The 16,215-nt window shown below is 40.8% G+C and overlaps 1 protein-coding gene and 1 long non-coding RNA gene across 2 annotated transcripts in view; one reads left to right on the forward strand and one right to left on the reverse strand.

Moving 5' to 3' along the window:
- LOC138964044 (uncharacterized) overlaps positions 1-16,215 on the reverse strand; it is a 428,123-nt gene that overhangs the window by 260,656 nt on the left and 151,252 nt on the right. The gene's annotated exons all lie outside the window — the stretch shown is intronic.
- Positions 2,980-8,302, forward strand: LOC138964037 (uncharacterized). The gene is made up of 4 exons (XM_070335916.1): positions 2,980-3,151; positions 3,462-3,558; positions 4,635-4,809; positions 5,681-8,302. The coding sequence occupies exons 2-4, from the start codon at positions 3,472-3,474 to the stop codon at positions 6,481-6,483; spliced, it is 1,065 nt and encodes a 354-aa protein (XP_070192017.1). The 5' UTR covers positions 2,980-3,151; positions 3,462-3,471; the 3' UTR covers positions 6,484-8,302.

The raw sequence follows: 16,215 nt of genomic DNA on the forward strand, positions 1-16,215 counted from the left end.
GGATGAAGGCGGGTGGGTGGGGTGTGTGTGGCGGGTGGGTGGGGTGTGTGTGTGTGTGTGTGTTTGTGTGTGTGTGTGTGTTTGCTTGTGTGCGTGCGTGCGTGCATGTGTGTATCTGTGTGTGCGTGCGTGCGTGCATGTGTGTATCTGTGTGTGTGCGTGTGCTTGCGTGCGTACGTGCGTGCGTCCGTGCATGCGTGTGTGTGTGTATGTGTGTGCGTGTGCTCAGAATAAGGAGGAGAGGAGGTAAAAGTGTGTGTGTGTGGGGGGGTGGGGGGGGGGGGGGGGTCAAATAAGTAAAAACGAAGAACATGAAGATAAAAGAAGAAACAAGGTTAGCAGATAGTCTAGTGAGAGTGAGAGTATGGCAGTGGAAGCAAGTGTTGGTGGTGGTGGGGGGGGGGGGGCAGATTGGAGTGGTAGAGGTGGGCAGTCTAGTATTTACCGGTTCAACGAAACACTGTGCGATGTCTAGGCTGCTGGCGTCAATCAACTCACTCTCCCTGCTAATTAGAACAAGCTGACTTTTGACACTTGGCAAGGGAGTCAATAGCCTTCCTTCCTATCTCCATTCCGGTAGCGTCAAACTAATGAATAGGAGTCAATATTTGAAGATAGACGGAGAATATTAAATCATTTGTGTGTGTGTGTGTGTGTGTGTGTGTGTGTGTGTGTGTGTGTGTGTGTGTGTGTGTGCGTGTGTGTGTGTGTGTGTGCGTGTGTGTGTGTGTGTGTGTGTGTGCGAGTGTGTGTATATGTGTTTGCGTGTGTGTGTGTGTGTGTGTGTGTGTGTGTGTGTGTGTGTGTTTGTGTGTGTGTGTGTGTGTGTGTGTGTGTGTGTGTGTGTGTAGATATGTGAGCGTGCATGCGTGCGTGCGTGCTTGCGTGAATGCGTGTTCGTTTGATTGTAATGAAAGCTGCGCAGCGATTATTTTGAGAATAAATACAGGCTTCGAGTTCAAAATCAAGGTTACGCATATCCAAACACAGAGAGGATATTACGTGATACGAAAGGATATCCATGCAAGCGATCATTTGCCACAAATATCAAACATTGACTTCACAGAAATCTTGGCGTTACCCTTCAATTAGCCGTCATCACACGAACACAAATTATTTGATCTAAATCGATGCAACACTACGTGTTTTCTTCATTGGGACTGATCAATCAAAGAAGTTTGAGATATAAATATTAGGACTTTGTTGGCAATAAATACCGTATTCAAACCAATGCTACTTGCTTCATATTAACAAATCATAGCTAATAAGCGTTGCTGCAGCTTTACGTAATTCCGCTCACGTCAGGACTTTCGTCAGCCATATTTAAATGATTGCCTGCAAGGAACAGAGACGATCACAAACGCATACTGACAAAAATCACATCACGTCTCACATAAAGTCAGTTTGGTCCCACTCACAGAGTTGGGTATTCCTCGGTGGCACAGTGGGTGCGAGTCGGCTTCCGTTTCTGCTTTCAAGTGATAATGTCTAACAAGAAAACTGTGACTCGTGGCCCCAAGAGCTATATAATTATACAGTTCATTGACGTCGGTTGCTGGCAAACTGTCCAAGTCTCCTGTATTGTACTTTACGAGAGAGATACTGACTGCCTGATCTTTGATACATAAGGACAGAGGTTTTAGACACAGCCTGGTCTTACAACCTGTCCTTACTACTAACTTCCATAGAACACAAATATTATAATACATCAGTAATATATACATATATACATATACGCAAAACAAACAGATAGGCAAACAGACAGACAGACAGACAAGACAACAAACAAACAAATAAACCAATAAACAAATTATGAAACAAACAAAGAAACCAACTAACACACAAACAGACAAACAAACAAGCAAACAATGAAGCAGGCAAATAAGAAGCATGTTTTATACAAAGCAGGAGTGTAACAGGAGGCGTATGAAGAACAGGTAATGCAATTAGCATAATTATTCCCTCCTGCAAACAACATCCCGATGTCAAGAGGAAAGAAGTTTACACGTGCAACAAATTGAGAAAGCGATACAGAAATGAATACATATATATGTAAGGTTATGATGCATTTATGCCTACATTTCAGAGGTTCTTTAGAGTTTCAAAAAAGAATCGGGCATTTCAAGGCTTACTATGTGTGTGAACAAGATGTGAACAAGAGAGAGAGAGAGAGAGAGAGAGAGAGAGAGAGAGAGAGAGAGAGAGAGAGAGAGACAGACAGACAGACAGACAGATAGACAGACAGACAGACAGACAGACAGATAGGCAGACATACAGAGATACAAGGAGATCAATGCATGTTAACATAGAAAACATTGACTTCGGATATTACGATTGACCTCTGTGTCACGAACAAACAATGTTTGTGATTATTTTGTTAGCGCTGCTCAATCACATGCGCCAGAGAAATCCATTTCACTGTGTTTGTATCAAACAGTAGCTATATTTACAGTCACAATTGCCAGGCGTTTTTTCCAGCGGCTTTTGTTATTTTGCTCACAAATTTGAATGATCGATTTCAAGCGACAAAGGGTACCATCAAGGCATTAAACTAAAGAACACAATTTTATGGTCAATATTTCTTAAACCTCTAAAATGATAACTAGACAATACTCCAGAACAAACACGCTGAAAAAACCCAAAAACATCTCACATAGAGATGTGCATGTGAGCGTGCATGCATGCGTGCTTGTGTGTGTGTGTGTGCGTGTGTATGTGTGTGTGTGTGTGTGTGTGTGTGTGTGTGTGTGTGTGTGTGTGTGTGTGTGTGTGTGTGTGTGTGTGTGTGTGTGTGTGTGCGTGTTCGTTTGATTGTAATGAAACGAATTTGATTGTAATAAGAAAAAGAATTAAAAAATCTCACATGGAGAAGTGCATCTCACACAGGTTTTAGCCTCTGTCATGTGAACAGCTTGCTATGTCTGGTTTCTTCAATCAAAACCAGTAGCAATCATACCACTTCTCATGTTAATCAATAGACTGATTAAGTGTACAGTGCCAGTGGTAGTGCTAGTGGTTATCGGTACTTTTTTATGTGTTGACGTCAGCGATGTGTGCGCAGTTCAAAGGTTAGAGGTCAAAGTTTACGGATGCTTCCTTCGATCCGCTAACGAGCTGTGGTTGAATCGACGAAAATAACGAGCCCCAAAAGGTATGTAAAAACTGAGCGAACGCTTGTTTATTTACAGGATTATTTATAACTAGTATGTTCCTAAACCACTTAATGGTACAAATGTCAGTTTAATGTGTGATATAATCCTGGTTTGATGCTGTAATTTAAGCGTTGAACAGAGCAAGCTTTTTCACATTTCAAACACACAAAAAATGGCCGCTTTTGAGTTGTGTTCAGTTTTTCGATTCACCCTTTTCGATTTCGATTTCGCTTACTGTCTGGAAGATGAGTTATGCAGTGAAAAGTTGCAAATGTTCCAATCCTCTCGCTGTTTATGTTTTGTTTTAAGATCGATCTTCATGGATGCCAGGGACCAACTTGAGCTTGCGGCGTGGGACGAGGATGACGCAGAAGATGATTTTGTTGTCTTCGCACTTCTTGATCAGGTTAGCAAACAAGTCAAAGCTTAGGTCTAGCTTCTAAAGGCATTAAAGGTTCCGCTAAAATATAATTGTCAGGAACAGGCATATATTTTGGTTATGGCCGGTGAGGTTACTTTGGATTGGTTATGGTTAGGTTTTAAATGTTGTTCATGTAAAAAATTAAATGTTTTTTTGGTTAGATTTCATTTTCATAGTCATTATAGTGATCTTGTCTGAATCAACAGTGATACTGATAGTGATATTGGGTAGATCTAACACTTACACCTAGATTTGGTTTCCGTGTGACTTTGTTACTTACATTTAATCATGGTTTATAAACATAGAGTTTTAACTATTTACTGTTCAAGAATCAAAATCAAATGGAAACTGATGACCAAATCTGCAGTCAGAGTTTTAGTTTCATCAAAGCATGACTATTATTATTAAGTCCACTCTCTGTCACAGAGTCTGTGTCACTGTCAGTTTGTGTTCTTGTGTCATTTTAATTTGATAGCAATACATGTACTTTCAAGAAGGATGTTACACTTACTGGTTCTATCAGACTTTTAAGCACAAGGCACCTTGGTTCTAGTTTTATTATTTCTAGGATCAAATTACTTCAGTACAAGGAAACTTCTGTGTTCTAAAACATACACAGTATTTATATCAGAATACTGTCAACTGGTGCTTTTTGAGATGCACAGTTGAAACTATTTATCCAACATGCTTCAAGTTCAACCTGTAAGGGTCATTTGTTATGCAGGGGCGAGTAAACAATCCGCTTGGCTAGTAACAACAGGCTCGCAACTCACCTGGCTGGCCAATTAAAATTCTGGTCAAATGCAACCAAAAGGGTTTTATTAACGCTACTGCAGATCAATTGTGGTAACTGGTATGTATCGGGGCGGCGAAATTTCTGCCAGGTTAGTGACTTTCTTGAAGTTACTCGCCCAGCTGGCGAGTTAAAATGTTGGAGTTTAACTTTCCCTCTGTTACCCAGTATTGATTTGAGTAGCTTCAGCAGAATTTTCAGGCTAATTAATTGAATAAAGTGTACAAGTGATCCATGATTTCACTAAGTTTAACCTACATTTCAACAGCCAGAAAGAAGGGCCTATGAGGGTCAGTTCGCCCTTGATCACTTCACAGCCATCGAATGTGAGGACTTATTTCGCTTCAGCGCGGAAGAGATTCGGCGACTGTGCGCCCTTCTGGGAATGCAGAGGACTATGCAGGCGCCTAATGGAATGAACAATCAAAGAACCAAGGCCAGTGGTGAGGATTTATTTTTTACCCTGGTTGCTGTGAAGTTGAGTTGTATTTCAGTCAGAATGATAGTTTAATGATCCTCCTCCATGATTTGATTCGCAAAGTCGTGAAGTTTGCATTTACTGTGAATATTCAGTGAGTTGTTTTTACTATTTCAGGTTTCGTAAAAGATTAAAGCGGAGCGTTGAGTTGGGGCATAATTTATTTTGGGATTGCTTAAAATCTAAAATTTGAACTATGTATTTTGAACTTGAATCACAAAATGTACCTGACTAACTTTAGCCCCTTTGGTCGACACAGTACTCTATTTAGACAATAGAGAAATAATAGTGAATTGGTTGTGCCACTTACTGACTTAGTCTGTGGAGTTGAGTGAAATTATTTTTGAAATATGGTAACAGAATAAATAAAGATGCGTCGATACTGATAATTTATTCATATTAGTTTAACAAAATAAATGAATATTTTTTTTACAAGTTGACGAAGTGGCCGCCATTGTTACATGAATCCAAGTTCAAGGGAAGTTACTTTTGATGTGCAAAGGACTTATTTGTTTTAACTTTTTTTATGATAATTGTTTTTATTGATTTTGTCTTCGTGGTGTCCCCCCCCCCCCCCCTTCAAAATAAAAATCTTTTTATTTTGTTCTTGTCGGGTAACTGTTTTTGTGTGTGCAGTATAGCCAGTAACTGTGTCAAACCTGATAAATAGAAAATCAAACTGATGATAAGCATGTCGGGCTGGGTATTTTAAGGCGCGTGAGAAAACTTTTGCAGTGTTATTATTTTTGAACTTGAAGACTGTATGAGAATATGCCTCTCCACACACATTCGCATACACACTCACCAGGCTCATTTGAATTTATGATTTTTTTCAGGATTGGAGGTGCTCTGCATCTGTCTGCGGAGGTTGGCTTACCCATGCCGGTTTGCTGACCTTTCGCAGATGTTTCATCGTCCCAAGCCGGAGTTGTGTGTGCTGTTCAAGGTAGGTATCGACTTCATCTATGATCAGTTTTCTGACAAACTAACAAACCTCAATCAGCCATGGCTGACAGTGCCCCAACTGGAACGGTACTGTGCAGCTATACATGCCAAGGGGGCTCCTCTGGAGTTTTGTTGGGGGATGGTTGATGGCACAATACGATCAATGTGTCGCCCCGGCCATTTGCAACAAGAAGTGTACAATGGCCATAAGAGGGTGCACTCTCTAAAGTTTCAGTGTGTCGTGACACCAAATGGCCTTGTGGCAAATGTTTTTGGGCCCTTGGTTGGTCGACGACATGACGCAGCTTTGCTGAATGGTAGTGGCATTCTTGAACACATGCAGCAGCACATGGTCACTCCAGCAGGAGATGAAATGTACCTGTATGGGGACCGAGCCTACCCCTTGACCCCTAACTTGATGAGGCCGTACCGTGGACAGATCACAGAAGAGCAACAGGCCTTCAACACAGAAATGAGCAGGGTGAGAAACTCTGTTGAATGGGAATTTTCAAAAATTGTTAGGCTGTGGGCATTTTTGGATTTCAAAAAAAATTTGAAGCTGTTCTTGTCCCCTGTAGGGAAACTCTACCTGGTTGGAGTTTTGTTGTCCAACTGTCATACTTGCCTACATGGCAGTGAGACATCACAGTTCTTTGGACTGAATCCACCAACACTGGAGGAGTATCTCTACTAATTGTCTGTGTAGCTCTCAAGTAGAAGAAATGCTCATTGCATTGATCTTGTGTCACATGGTGTTTGGCATCCAAATGGCCAAGCATCTAAACAAATTGACCCTGTAGAAGGCTTTAAATTATTAACATGATTTCACTGCTTAGAGATGGCCAAATCTACTGCCCGGTCGCCTGGTGGGAGTTCAAAATATGGTGGATAACCCGGTTTGCAACTACAAGTATCTGGTCAAATGCAATTGGCGGGGACGTAGCTAAGTTGGTAGCGTGCTGGCTTTGTAGCCAGTTGGTCGCTATCAGCGTGGGTTCGATCCCCACGTTCGGTAAGAGATTTATTTCTCGGATTCAACTTTGGTGTCCGAACACCCCCGAAAAAGATCCCAAGTTCACAGCAAAAGTCTCAGGGCTTGGAAAACACGAAGACACGCTTGCATGATCTTTCATCTCTGATTATCATGATCGTATTTCAATACTTTGACAAGACAAACCCAATGCTGGTGTGTCGAAGAAGACAGCCACAGCGGGCTTGTTCGAATCAAAGTATCACACCATATTTTCAGCGTATTACCAACACCTGTCCCAATATAGACCAGTTGGTCTAAGAGGACGTTAAACCCTAATAGTCGGTCAAATGCAAAAGCAACTTTTTCAGTGGTACTTTATTGAGTTAAATTTGGTTAAACCAAATAGATGCTGCACATTCAGACATTTCTGTCGTGTGTAAAATTGACACACAAAAAAAGAAGCACCCAACTGGGGCGCGCTTTTAACGTTTCATACTGGCTGCGGCCTGTTTCTTATTTCGCTACTGATTCCAAACAAGCATATGTCTATTATCAAGTGAACCTGCGTAAAAAATAAAGCCAGGTAAGAACCCAGCTGACCTCCATTTATTGATCATTTGTAAAATTGTATGCTCTTGTCACTTGTGTATAAATACATATCTGATGGTCACTCATACTGACACTGAACATAATTTGTTTGTGTGGTATATACCGGCTTTTGACATATCAAGTAGGACAGTGACTTTCTTGAAGTAACTGCTAGTGCTACTTTGCTTCATCAGCCTGTACAGCTGTACTTGCTTTCGCAAATTACTTTAGTACATGCTATTCTTCATTATGCATTAGTAGGTGTGCACATGGATCTCTGACATGGGTACTGCTGTGTTGTAATTTGTAGTTTGCAGGCAGAGGGTCTTCTTGTCTGCTCATACCTCCGTACCAAGCGGCCACTAAACAACCATCATCACCAGCCAGGCAGTCACATGGGACTCTCCACTCTTCATTGAAAATCTTGTTCTTCTACCATAACTTTTTCAAAGACACTGAACTGTCAAATATTTGGGCTGTGTGGATTTGCCTCAGGACCCGTCCTTACAAAAGATCCAATCTTCTTCTTCTACATTCATGGGCTGAAACTCCCACGTACACTCACATATTTTGCTTGAGTGTATTTTTAACGTGTATAACTATTTTTACCTGCCATTTAGGCAGTTCTAGTGCCATTACATTCCTAAATAACCACATATTAATAACTGGATCTGTCCATGAATTGAAATGAGTTTGTGTACTATTTGCTGTATGATTATTTGACTTTGGAAGTGAAACAAATGGAAAATCAAATTATAGTCATATGAAGTTAGAATTGGTTATCTACATATATGTGCGTATAAGGTGTTATAAATAATTTATAATTAATATTACTTGAAGTTAAAGGGATTATTTTGAGTAACAGAACATACATTTGAGATTTGTTAAAATATTGCCCTTTGCATGGCAAAGCTTGAAGAAATAGTAATTAAATTCAACGTTTGAAATTGTATTACAGAGTGAGAGTTCAGTCCAAAGTGTGTATACATGTCTATGTGATTGTACAATTATAATGCTTGTTTTTATGTTGAAACAACTCACTCTAGATCTGATTTAATTGTTGTCAGTAAATTCTCTCTCTAACTTAGCTTTAGTGCAAGTCAATTTATTGGAATAATTATGATTAATGATAAATGTACAGAAACTAAATTTATTGCAGACATAACAATAAAACTGATGCATGCATCTCAGATTTGGAAATCAGAGAATTTTATGGTAATCAATCAAGAAAGAAGAATAACAGACTACTCAGACTTGGCTTAAGTGTATAAAGTGAGATGTATTTCTGATCCTGGTCATTGCTAGGTGTTTGCCATGGAGTCTGGCTTATAAAAATTCAGGAAGAGAATAATGTTTGGATAAGTGAAGGAAAAGTAATCAAAGATCACCATATCAAGTCGGGCTTTGCTTGCGGTCGCTCTGGTACTGAGGTCAAGCAGTGCGGCCGGCTAACAGGTAGTTTAGGGTCGCTTGTTGTCTTGTCACCATTGGCATAAAAAAGAAGAATGGGTTTTCCGTGTGACCTTGTGCTTAATTAAAATATATGAAACTGTAGATGTTGCGGAACTTTAGACTTCATACATGCCTAATATTACTGAATGTAGGAGGATAATGCCAACCTTGTTTTCATTGCGTTTTTTGAATAATTCATCTCTAATCACACAAACTCACACACAAAATTTGAACAAGATTTGAAAACAAAAGTGAACTTAGCAATCGACATTTTTACTGAATCAAAATATAACACACAACAGAGTAACAAAAAAACAAAAACAAAATACAGTTGGGAGTACAACTATGTCCAACCATTAATTCTATGTTTCATTTATGCTTGTTTGTTGTGGGAACTCTGCTGCAACTATCTTTAGTTTTGGCCTGGATATGCAGAGACTATGTCAATGAGAGACTTGCCTTCACCACTGCCGGAAGGCTGGGCCTTTTGCAGATTGCCCAGGGCTGCTTCCCGTATTATCTTGGCCTATATACGGTAAAGTACCTTGTAAGCGCCCAGTATCGAGTAAGCGCACACCCCCCACTTTTAGTCCAAAACCGTGCATAGGGTATAGTACCTTGTAAGCGCCCACCCCCCCACTTTACACCATTGAAATCAGGCGAAATAAAAATTCCGCACTTGATCTGCTAGTTTTGTGAATGATTTCCCTTTCTTGCAAACCCCCGTGTGTCTGCACGCCTTGGATCTAAACGCCTGCAAGTCCATGATTACAAGATGCCGCGAATCAAATCGTACACCTCTTGACTATTTGGATAATAACGCCAATGGAAACACACACACACACACACACAGACACTACTCCCCCTCCTCAGTCTCGCGCTCTCTCTCTCTCTCTCTCTCTCTCTCTTTCTCTCTGTCTCTCTCTCTTTCTGCCGAAAACAGTCTTTGGCCAAGTAAAATAGACTGCTGCCCATATCCAGAAGACGTACCCCTTGTTCAAGGGAAACGGAGACACAGTGCAGCACCTCTGCAGACAAGAAAAGGATGCGACGACATTTGTCTCCCCAAGCTCTTCTAATGACAATACGAACAAGAAAAACAATTGACGATGGAAAATGAAAGAAGATATGATTACGAAGTGATAAAAGATCACATTTCTCAATGAAAATTGCTCGTGCATAGGGTGTAGTACCTAGACGGTAAGCGCCCACCCCCTACTTTGGGTCGGAATTGGTGCACAGGGGGGGGGGGGGGGGGGGGTGGGTGGGCGCTTACAAGGTACTTTACGGTATATATAAGAAACATTACGATGTATCAATACAAACAACATTGCACTTACCGGTTCTGTGGTTGTTGGTTTTCTTTGTGTCGTCTCTGCTGCGTCGTCTGCTACGGGTAAGACTTTTCTTCTTTTTCCAAATGAAGAGTCAAGACATGGGACGGTACTCTTTAGAATTATGCATCAGTTGTCTTCCCTACCATTACGTTAACGAAAGTGAAACTAAACGCACTCGCCGAGACGTCGTTGTCGGTTTCGTTACCGTAAGCGGAACGCGTAATGATACATAGATTTTCCTTAAGTTAACCACTACGACTACCACTGGCACTGTACACTTAATCTCCCTAATTCTTTGTGTTGACGTCAGTAATAAAAAGGTTTTTGACAGGAAAGTGAGCATTGAGCGTGCAGTTGTTGGCAAACTGTCTCACGGTCTCAGTACCAAGTGATTGCAATAACCAATCATTCCATCATTAAAGTTACTGAACTTCTCCCGTTCAGGTGCATGGAGCCCCAAGGAATTTCGGTCATGCCTCATGCAGCTATCCGTTTGAAAACATACCAAGTTTCATTTCATGCAACGAGTCAAAAACTGCAAAAGTGTTACGATTTGTTTTAACAAAAAGGTATGTGTAGTACTCTGTGAGATGGTTGTGTAAAGCTTTTGACTGTTTATATCGTAATCTGCGACATTAAGACAAATCGTTGCTTCAACAATGATGTGACCTGCACTGCATCTTTGAATTGGGCCTGGCAAGGAAGAAGCTGTTTTGATCGATTCATTCAATCATTCATTCTTACAATTACAATTACAATCGTTCATACATTGATCAATTCATTTCTTAATGCAGTTCCTTCCTTCTTTCTTTCTGTCCTTTCGTCTTTCTTCCCTTTCTCCCTTCATAAATCCTTCCTCCCGTCCTTCTTTCAATCATACTTTCATTCACTCATTACACAACCCTCGAGGCCGTGGGATTGAGACAGAGATAGAGATGGAGGGGATATTACGTGAGGCGAAATAATATCAATGTGTGCAATCATTAGCAGATTCGTTGACTTCTGGTCATCCTTTACATTACAATTGACTCTGCTCGTCACAGCACAAACAGAAATTATAGGAGTATCCTAATCAATGCAGGCCTTAATTTTTTTTAATTCCTTCCTAAAGGTCGCACTGGCAAAAATGTTAGAGAAAAGGAAATCTCTATCTTGACGATAGACACTGGACTGAGAGGTCCTGCTGTTCTCAAAGCAGCAGCTGTTTAAGGCAATGCCGCTCTCACAACACAAACATGAACTATTCATTTATCTTAAAGGTGGTCGTCTACATTTTTCCTTTTTTTTCAATAATCTTATGGTTAGATCTCGATACAAAATTATGTCAAATGATGAATGAACCATGGGGAAAAAAATTATAGAAAAAAAATATATGTAAAAAAAGATTTTTATTTTTGGGTAGCGTGACTCACGCTTCCAATATTTTGTTTTCTGTTTGCTGAGAACATGTGCTTTGCCTAAAAATACTGACCAATCAAATTCATGTCACTATGCTTATAGCCACGCCCAAACAAGTGCAACAACAGTTTGACACTGGAGCGCTGTCCACGCTTTTTTTATAAACGCACGAAATGCACGGGATTTGATAGAAGTTTTGCGCTTTGCATTTTCCAAATAAGGATATCCTTCTATGAGTACTACGCTGGAATACTACAATGAATTTTAAAACGGCTACACTGGCTTCGCCTTTCCTGATCGAAAGGGGGTGTATTGTTGATATTTGTAGATAATAGACTCTGCATTTTAATGGTCAAATGGCGATTTCGGTATACAAATGTAGACAAGGACCTTTAATAGTTAGTTACATTCCTTTCCTTTTTTGTGCTCTCTAGCTTTAAAGTTGCTCAACCGACAAGTTTAGAAAAATAAATTGATGTATCTTCACGACAAACACAGGATTAAGGGGCAATTTGATATCATCATTTTGACTAGTTCAAGTTGTAGCGGCTTACGTACTTTAGTGCAAACCGTCTTTATCACGATTCGTCAGCCATATTTGATCGATCGACTGCAAGCAAAACCGGTACCAACCTGGCGTACCTCCCTCCCCGATAAACAAAATCTGCAGTCCGTTAAATTAACTTCAAATCTTTACAAAGAAAACAGAAAAAATAATATGGAAAATACAGAAATTTCGTTAAGATTCCAAGAAAACTAAACGAGGCACTTTTCTCAATTCACAGGAAGCAGGAAGGACGATTATCCAATCTTGGTGTTTCATGAGTAAAGCTTCGGGTTCTTTTTAAACAATAAGCTTAAGAGCATTGACGTCGGTTGCTGGCACACCTTCAAAGCCTCTTTTTCACCATCGCATTAGGACCACGTGATTCCGTTATCTAACACAGAGGCCCCGGCAGGACAGATTCATTTCGTCCATTTACCCATCCATCTGCCGAGCCATCCATCTGCCGAGCCATCCATCGACCAATCCACATTATGACGTGTTTGTCATATAGTTAAATCCGAGGAACCGAAGAATCAGCTTTTTATGATTTAATTTTTTTAATTTTTTTATTGGTATCAGAAAAAACAGTTTTTGTTTTCTGCAGCAGAAGAGCTGTTTTCCAGGGAGGCCACTCTCAGTCGTTCACAGCTTCATTCTTTCCGGGGAGAGAACTCAAGTCTGTAAGGCTTCTCGCGTGGGTGTGAAATCGATACATACTCTAAGGTGTGAAAACCCCAGAACCTCCTCACACCATCGAGTGTGACATTTTTAGGGAATACTCTTCCTGCCGGGGGCTATTTTCAGAAGCCACTGGCCACTGCAAGAGGGAGGGGGACACAAAAAAGACACTCGTGGATCGCAGAGCTGAAAATGCTCCTCCCTTCGAATGGTCATTCTCGGGAGAGTGCTCGAAATGACCAGAGGGATACCAGTGATCACCACTCCCGTGACTGCGATGCTGACTTTGCTCTGCCCAAGTCCTTCTAGCCTTGAAAAAAGACTGGCCTTGGGGGGGGGGGGGGGGGGGGGATGCACTTTGCGTGAGTGACTGAGTAAGTGTGTGTGTGAGTGTGTGTGTGTGTATGTGTGTGTGTGCGTGCGTGCGTGTGTGTGTGTGTGTATGTGTGTGTGTGTGAGTGTGTGTGTGTGTGTGCGCGTATGTGTGTGTATGTGTGTGTATGTGTGTGTGTGTGAGGGGAGGGGAGTTGGGGATAGGGATGAAGCTTACGATGATGGTAGAGTTAACACAAAACTTAGGGCGTGGGTGTGAGGGCGGGGACCCCATGGAACAATCGAGGAATCCTGGGCAAAATTTGACAAATACAGAAAGATTCTGTATCCTTGTTGACGATACGTACAGCGTAGTTTAGAAGGAGAAAGTGGAGGATGAAGAGGAAGAGGAGAAGTAGGAAACGGAGAAGAATGAAGAGGAAGAGGAGGAGAAGTAGGAAAAGGAAATGAAGAGGAGGAGAAGTAGGAAAAGAAGAAGAGTGAGGAGGAGGAGAAGAAGTAGGTAAAGGAGGAGAATGAGGAATAGGAGGAGAAGAAGTAGGTAAAGGAGAAGAATGAGGAGGAGGCGGATCAAGAGGATCAAGAGGATCAAGAGGATCAAGAGGATCAAGAGGATACAAAAGAAGAAGAGGAAAAAGAAGGAGGTGGAAGCAGAAGTAAGGTCATGAATGCAAGAAGGATGAAACATGGATTTACAAAACGACAACAATAGCACTATTAGTAAGTGAAAGAATAAAAAAACCCACTGCAATAATCCACGAAAGCTAACTTTTAACATATTTCTCCCTTTTTTGTCATAACCATTAGCAATTCATCACAAACTGACCTGGGTAATTATCCAGACTGCTATTAGACTGTTACAGTTACCGTCAAAACCTTGCACGTAAAGAACATTTATGTCGAAACATTTGCTTGAGAAACAATGCACTGAAACTTTTGGACTAGAAAATTATCCACTGAACACAATAGTTAAGGAAAATTTTGTTCAGTGGTATAGCGCAGATGTTAAACAGCATGTGTATTTGAAGATCTACCTTTCTTCTGCTCAAAAATGGGTTTATTGCTTTTGAGTCATATTTTGGTAAGACGTCACAGGTCCTTGACCACACCTACCCTCAAACATGGCGGTTTTTGATGGCAGGATTCATTTTTAACTGTTGAAACAGTCACTTAAGCTGAACGATATTTCTAAATGAGTGAGGTTGTTTTAGTCTTAACTAACAGGGCATACCCATTTCGTTTAAATCTGCCGCGCAGTCAGCTGATCTAGCGTGTGAAAGAGAGCGACAGCAAGTTTGAAAAACGGCACAAAATCCTGGATTTTGATGATGTTGGTTTGTGACCAAGGGGATGGTCTTATCCCATGTAAAGGCCATGACCTAGTATGAGACGTTGAGCGGAACTGTTTGCACGTGGAGTGTGCTTTCTTTGGAAAGCTTTTCCCTATTTTTCTTCAAGGTCAATAAAAAACCTCAGAAAAGTAGTATTTGTTCCTATAAAGTAATATTTGAAGGACTTAAGCTGCGGTCATACATGCGACTCAGTCGTCGCGATTCAGTTGCGTGATTCAGTCTTTGGCCGATCGCACATCACATCGTTGGCCATTGACCCGTCACACGATGAACGATAGACGAACGACTGACGAACGATAACTCCACGCGGGCGGGGCGGAAGTGACGTGTCACAGTGAACACGGCAAGCGCGCTTTGCGAGAGCAGACGCTAAATGTTCGAACATCGCTCTACCTTTCTGAAAAATTCCTTTCAGCATTACGCCTTTGCAAGAAATAAAGTTCCCAGACAGCTGCAATTAATGTTTCCTGACCGCTGCAGACGCCTAAAACGTCTCCTTTAAACGTCTCTGAGTAAAAAACTGTTCTTCCAAAAAGTTTTGAATCGACGAAGAGACGCTGTACGCCACTGTCCGCCATTATTTTACGTCACGGCGTCAAGGCCGCAACAACGCGTTCTGATTGGCTCTGTTGGCTCTGCCCCTGCGATTGACCGACGACTGGATCGCAGGAATAGAACATGTTCTAAACCCCAAAGCTACGAGGGAATCGCATGAGACTGAGTCGCAGACTTGTCGTAGCTGTTTTCTACGACTGAGTCGGCTGTGTGACAGGGTAAATCGCGCGACTCAGTCGCATGTGTGACGGCCCTCTGATGGGTCAGAATTGACGTTTTGTGTGACTTTTGATGGCAAAACATGTAGTTAATGGGACACATTCATCTTCCAGAATAATAAAAATAGAACTTTGAAGTGTGTTTTATTTCACTCCAAACAGGCCTCAGATCTCGCAACAGAGCAATTTTTTCATATTAATGAACAGATTTTTTCCCCTGGGTAGATATTACAGGCACAAAATAAATTTCAGAAAAAAAGCAATTTTTTTTTACTTTGACAGAACTTCTAAAATTATTCGTCGATAAATCATAGAAAGTCTCTCTGTTACCAAGTAGAGACATCATTTCTAACGAAAATGAAAAACAAAAAAAATGTTGTTGTGAGATTTTCTCCTTTAATTTTCTCTATGAGGAATGCACAGACGTAGAGATATAACACTTGTATCAACATGAAACACCGCTCATGTTCTCTGAAATGCATACAATCATGAATAAAAAAAATATATGAACGACCAAAAAAAAACCCAGAAACGAAAAAAAAAACCCACGCACAGAAGAAAACAAGTTGCGTAAGGCGAAAATACAACATTTAGTCAAGCTCAGTCGAACTCACAGAATGAAACTGAACGCATTGTATTTTTTCCGCAAGACAGTACACTCGTAGCATCGTCTGTCCACCGCTCGTGGCAAAGGCAGTGAAATTAACAATCCAGAAAAGCGAGGTAGCGGTTGCGCTGAGGAGGATAGCACGCTTTTCTATATCTCTATTCTTTTTAACTTTCTGAACGTGTTTTTAACCCAAAAATATCATATCTATATGTGTTTGGAATCAGGAACGGACAAGGAATAAGATGAAATTGTTTTTAAATCGATTTCAGAAATTTAATTTTAATCATAATTTTTATATTTTTAATTTTCAGAGCTTGTTTTTAATCCGAATATAACATATTTATATGTTTTTGGAATCAGAAAATGATGAAGAATACGATAAACG

This window comes from Littorina saxatilis, linkage group LG4 (assembly GCF_037325665.1).
Source record: "Littorina saxatilis isolate snail1 linkage group LG4, US_GU_Lsax_2.0, whole genome shotgun sequence".
NCBI lineage: Eukaryota > Metazoa > Mollusca > Gastropoda > Littorinimorpha > Littorinidae > Littorina > Littorina saxatilis.

Excerpts from the sequence above, each read along its gene's own strand:
- LOC138964037 (XM_070335916.1), top strand. The coding sequence starts at position 3,472 with ATGGATGCCAGGGACCAACTTGAGCTTGCGGCGTGGGACGAGGATGAC. Across the intron at positions 3,559-4,634 it reads TCTTCGCACTTCTTGATCAG|CCAGAAAGAAGGGCCTATGA; the intron begins GTTAGCAAACAA and ends ACATTTCAACAG. Across the intron at positions 4,810-5,680 it reads TCAAAGAACCAAGGCCAGTG|GATTGGAGGTGCTCTGCATC; the intron begins GTGAGGATTTAT and ends GATTTTTTTCAG.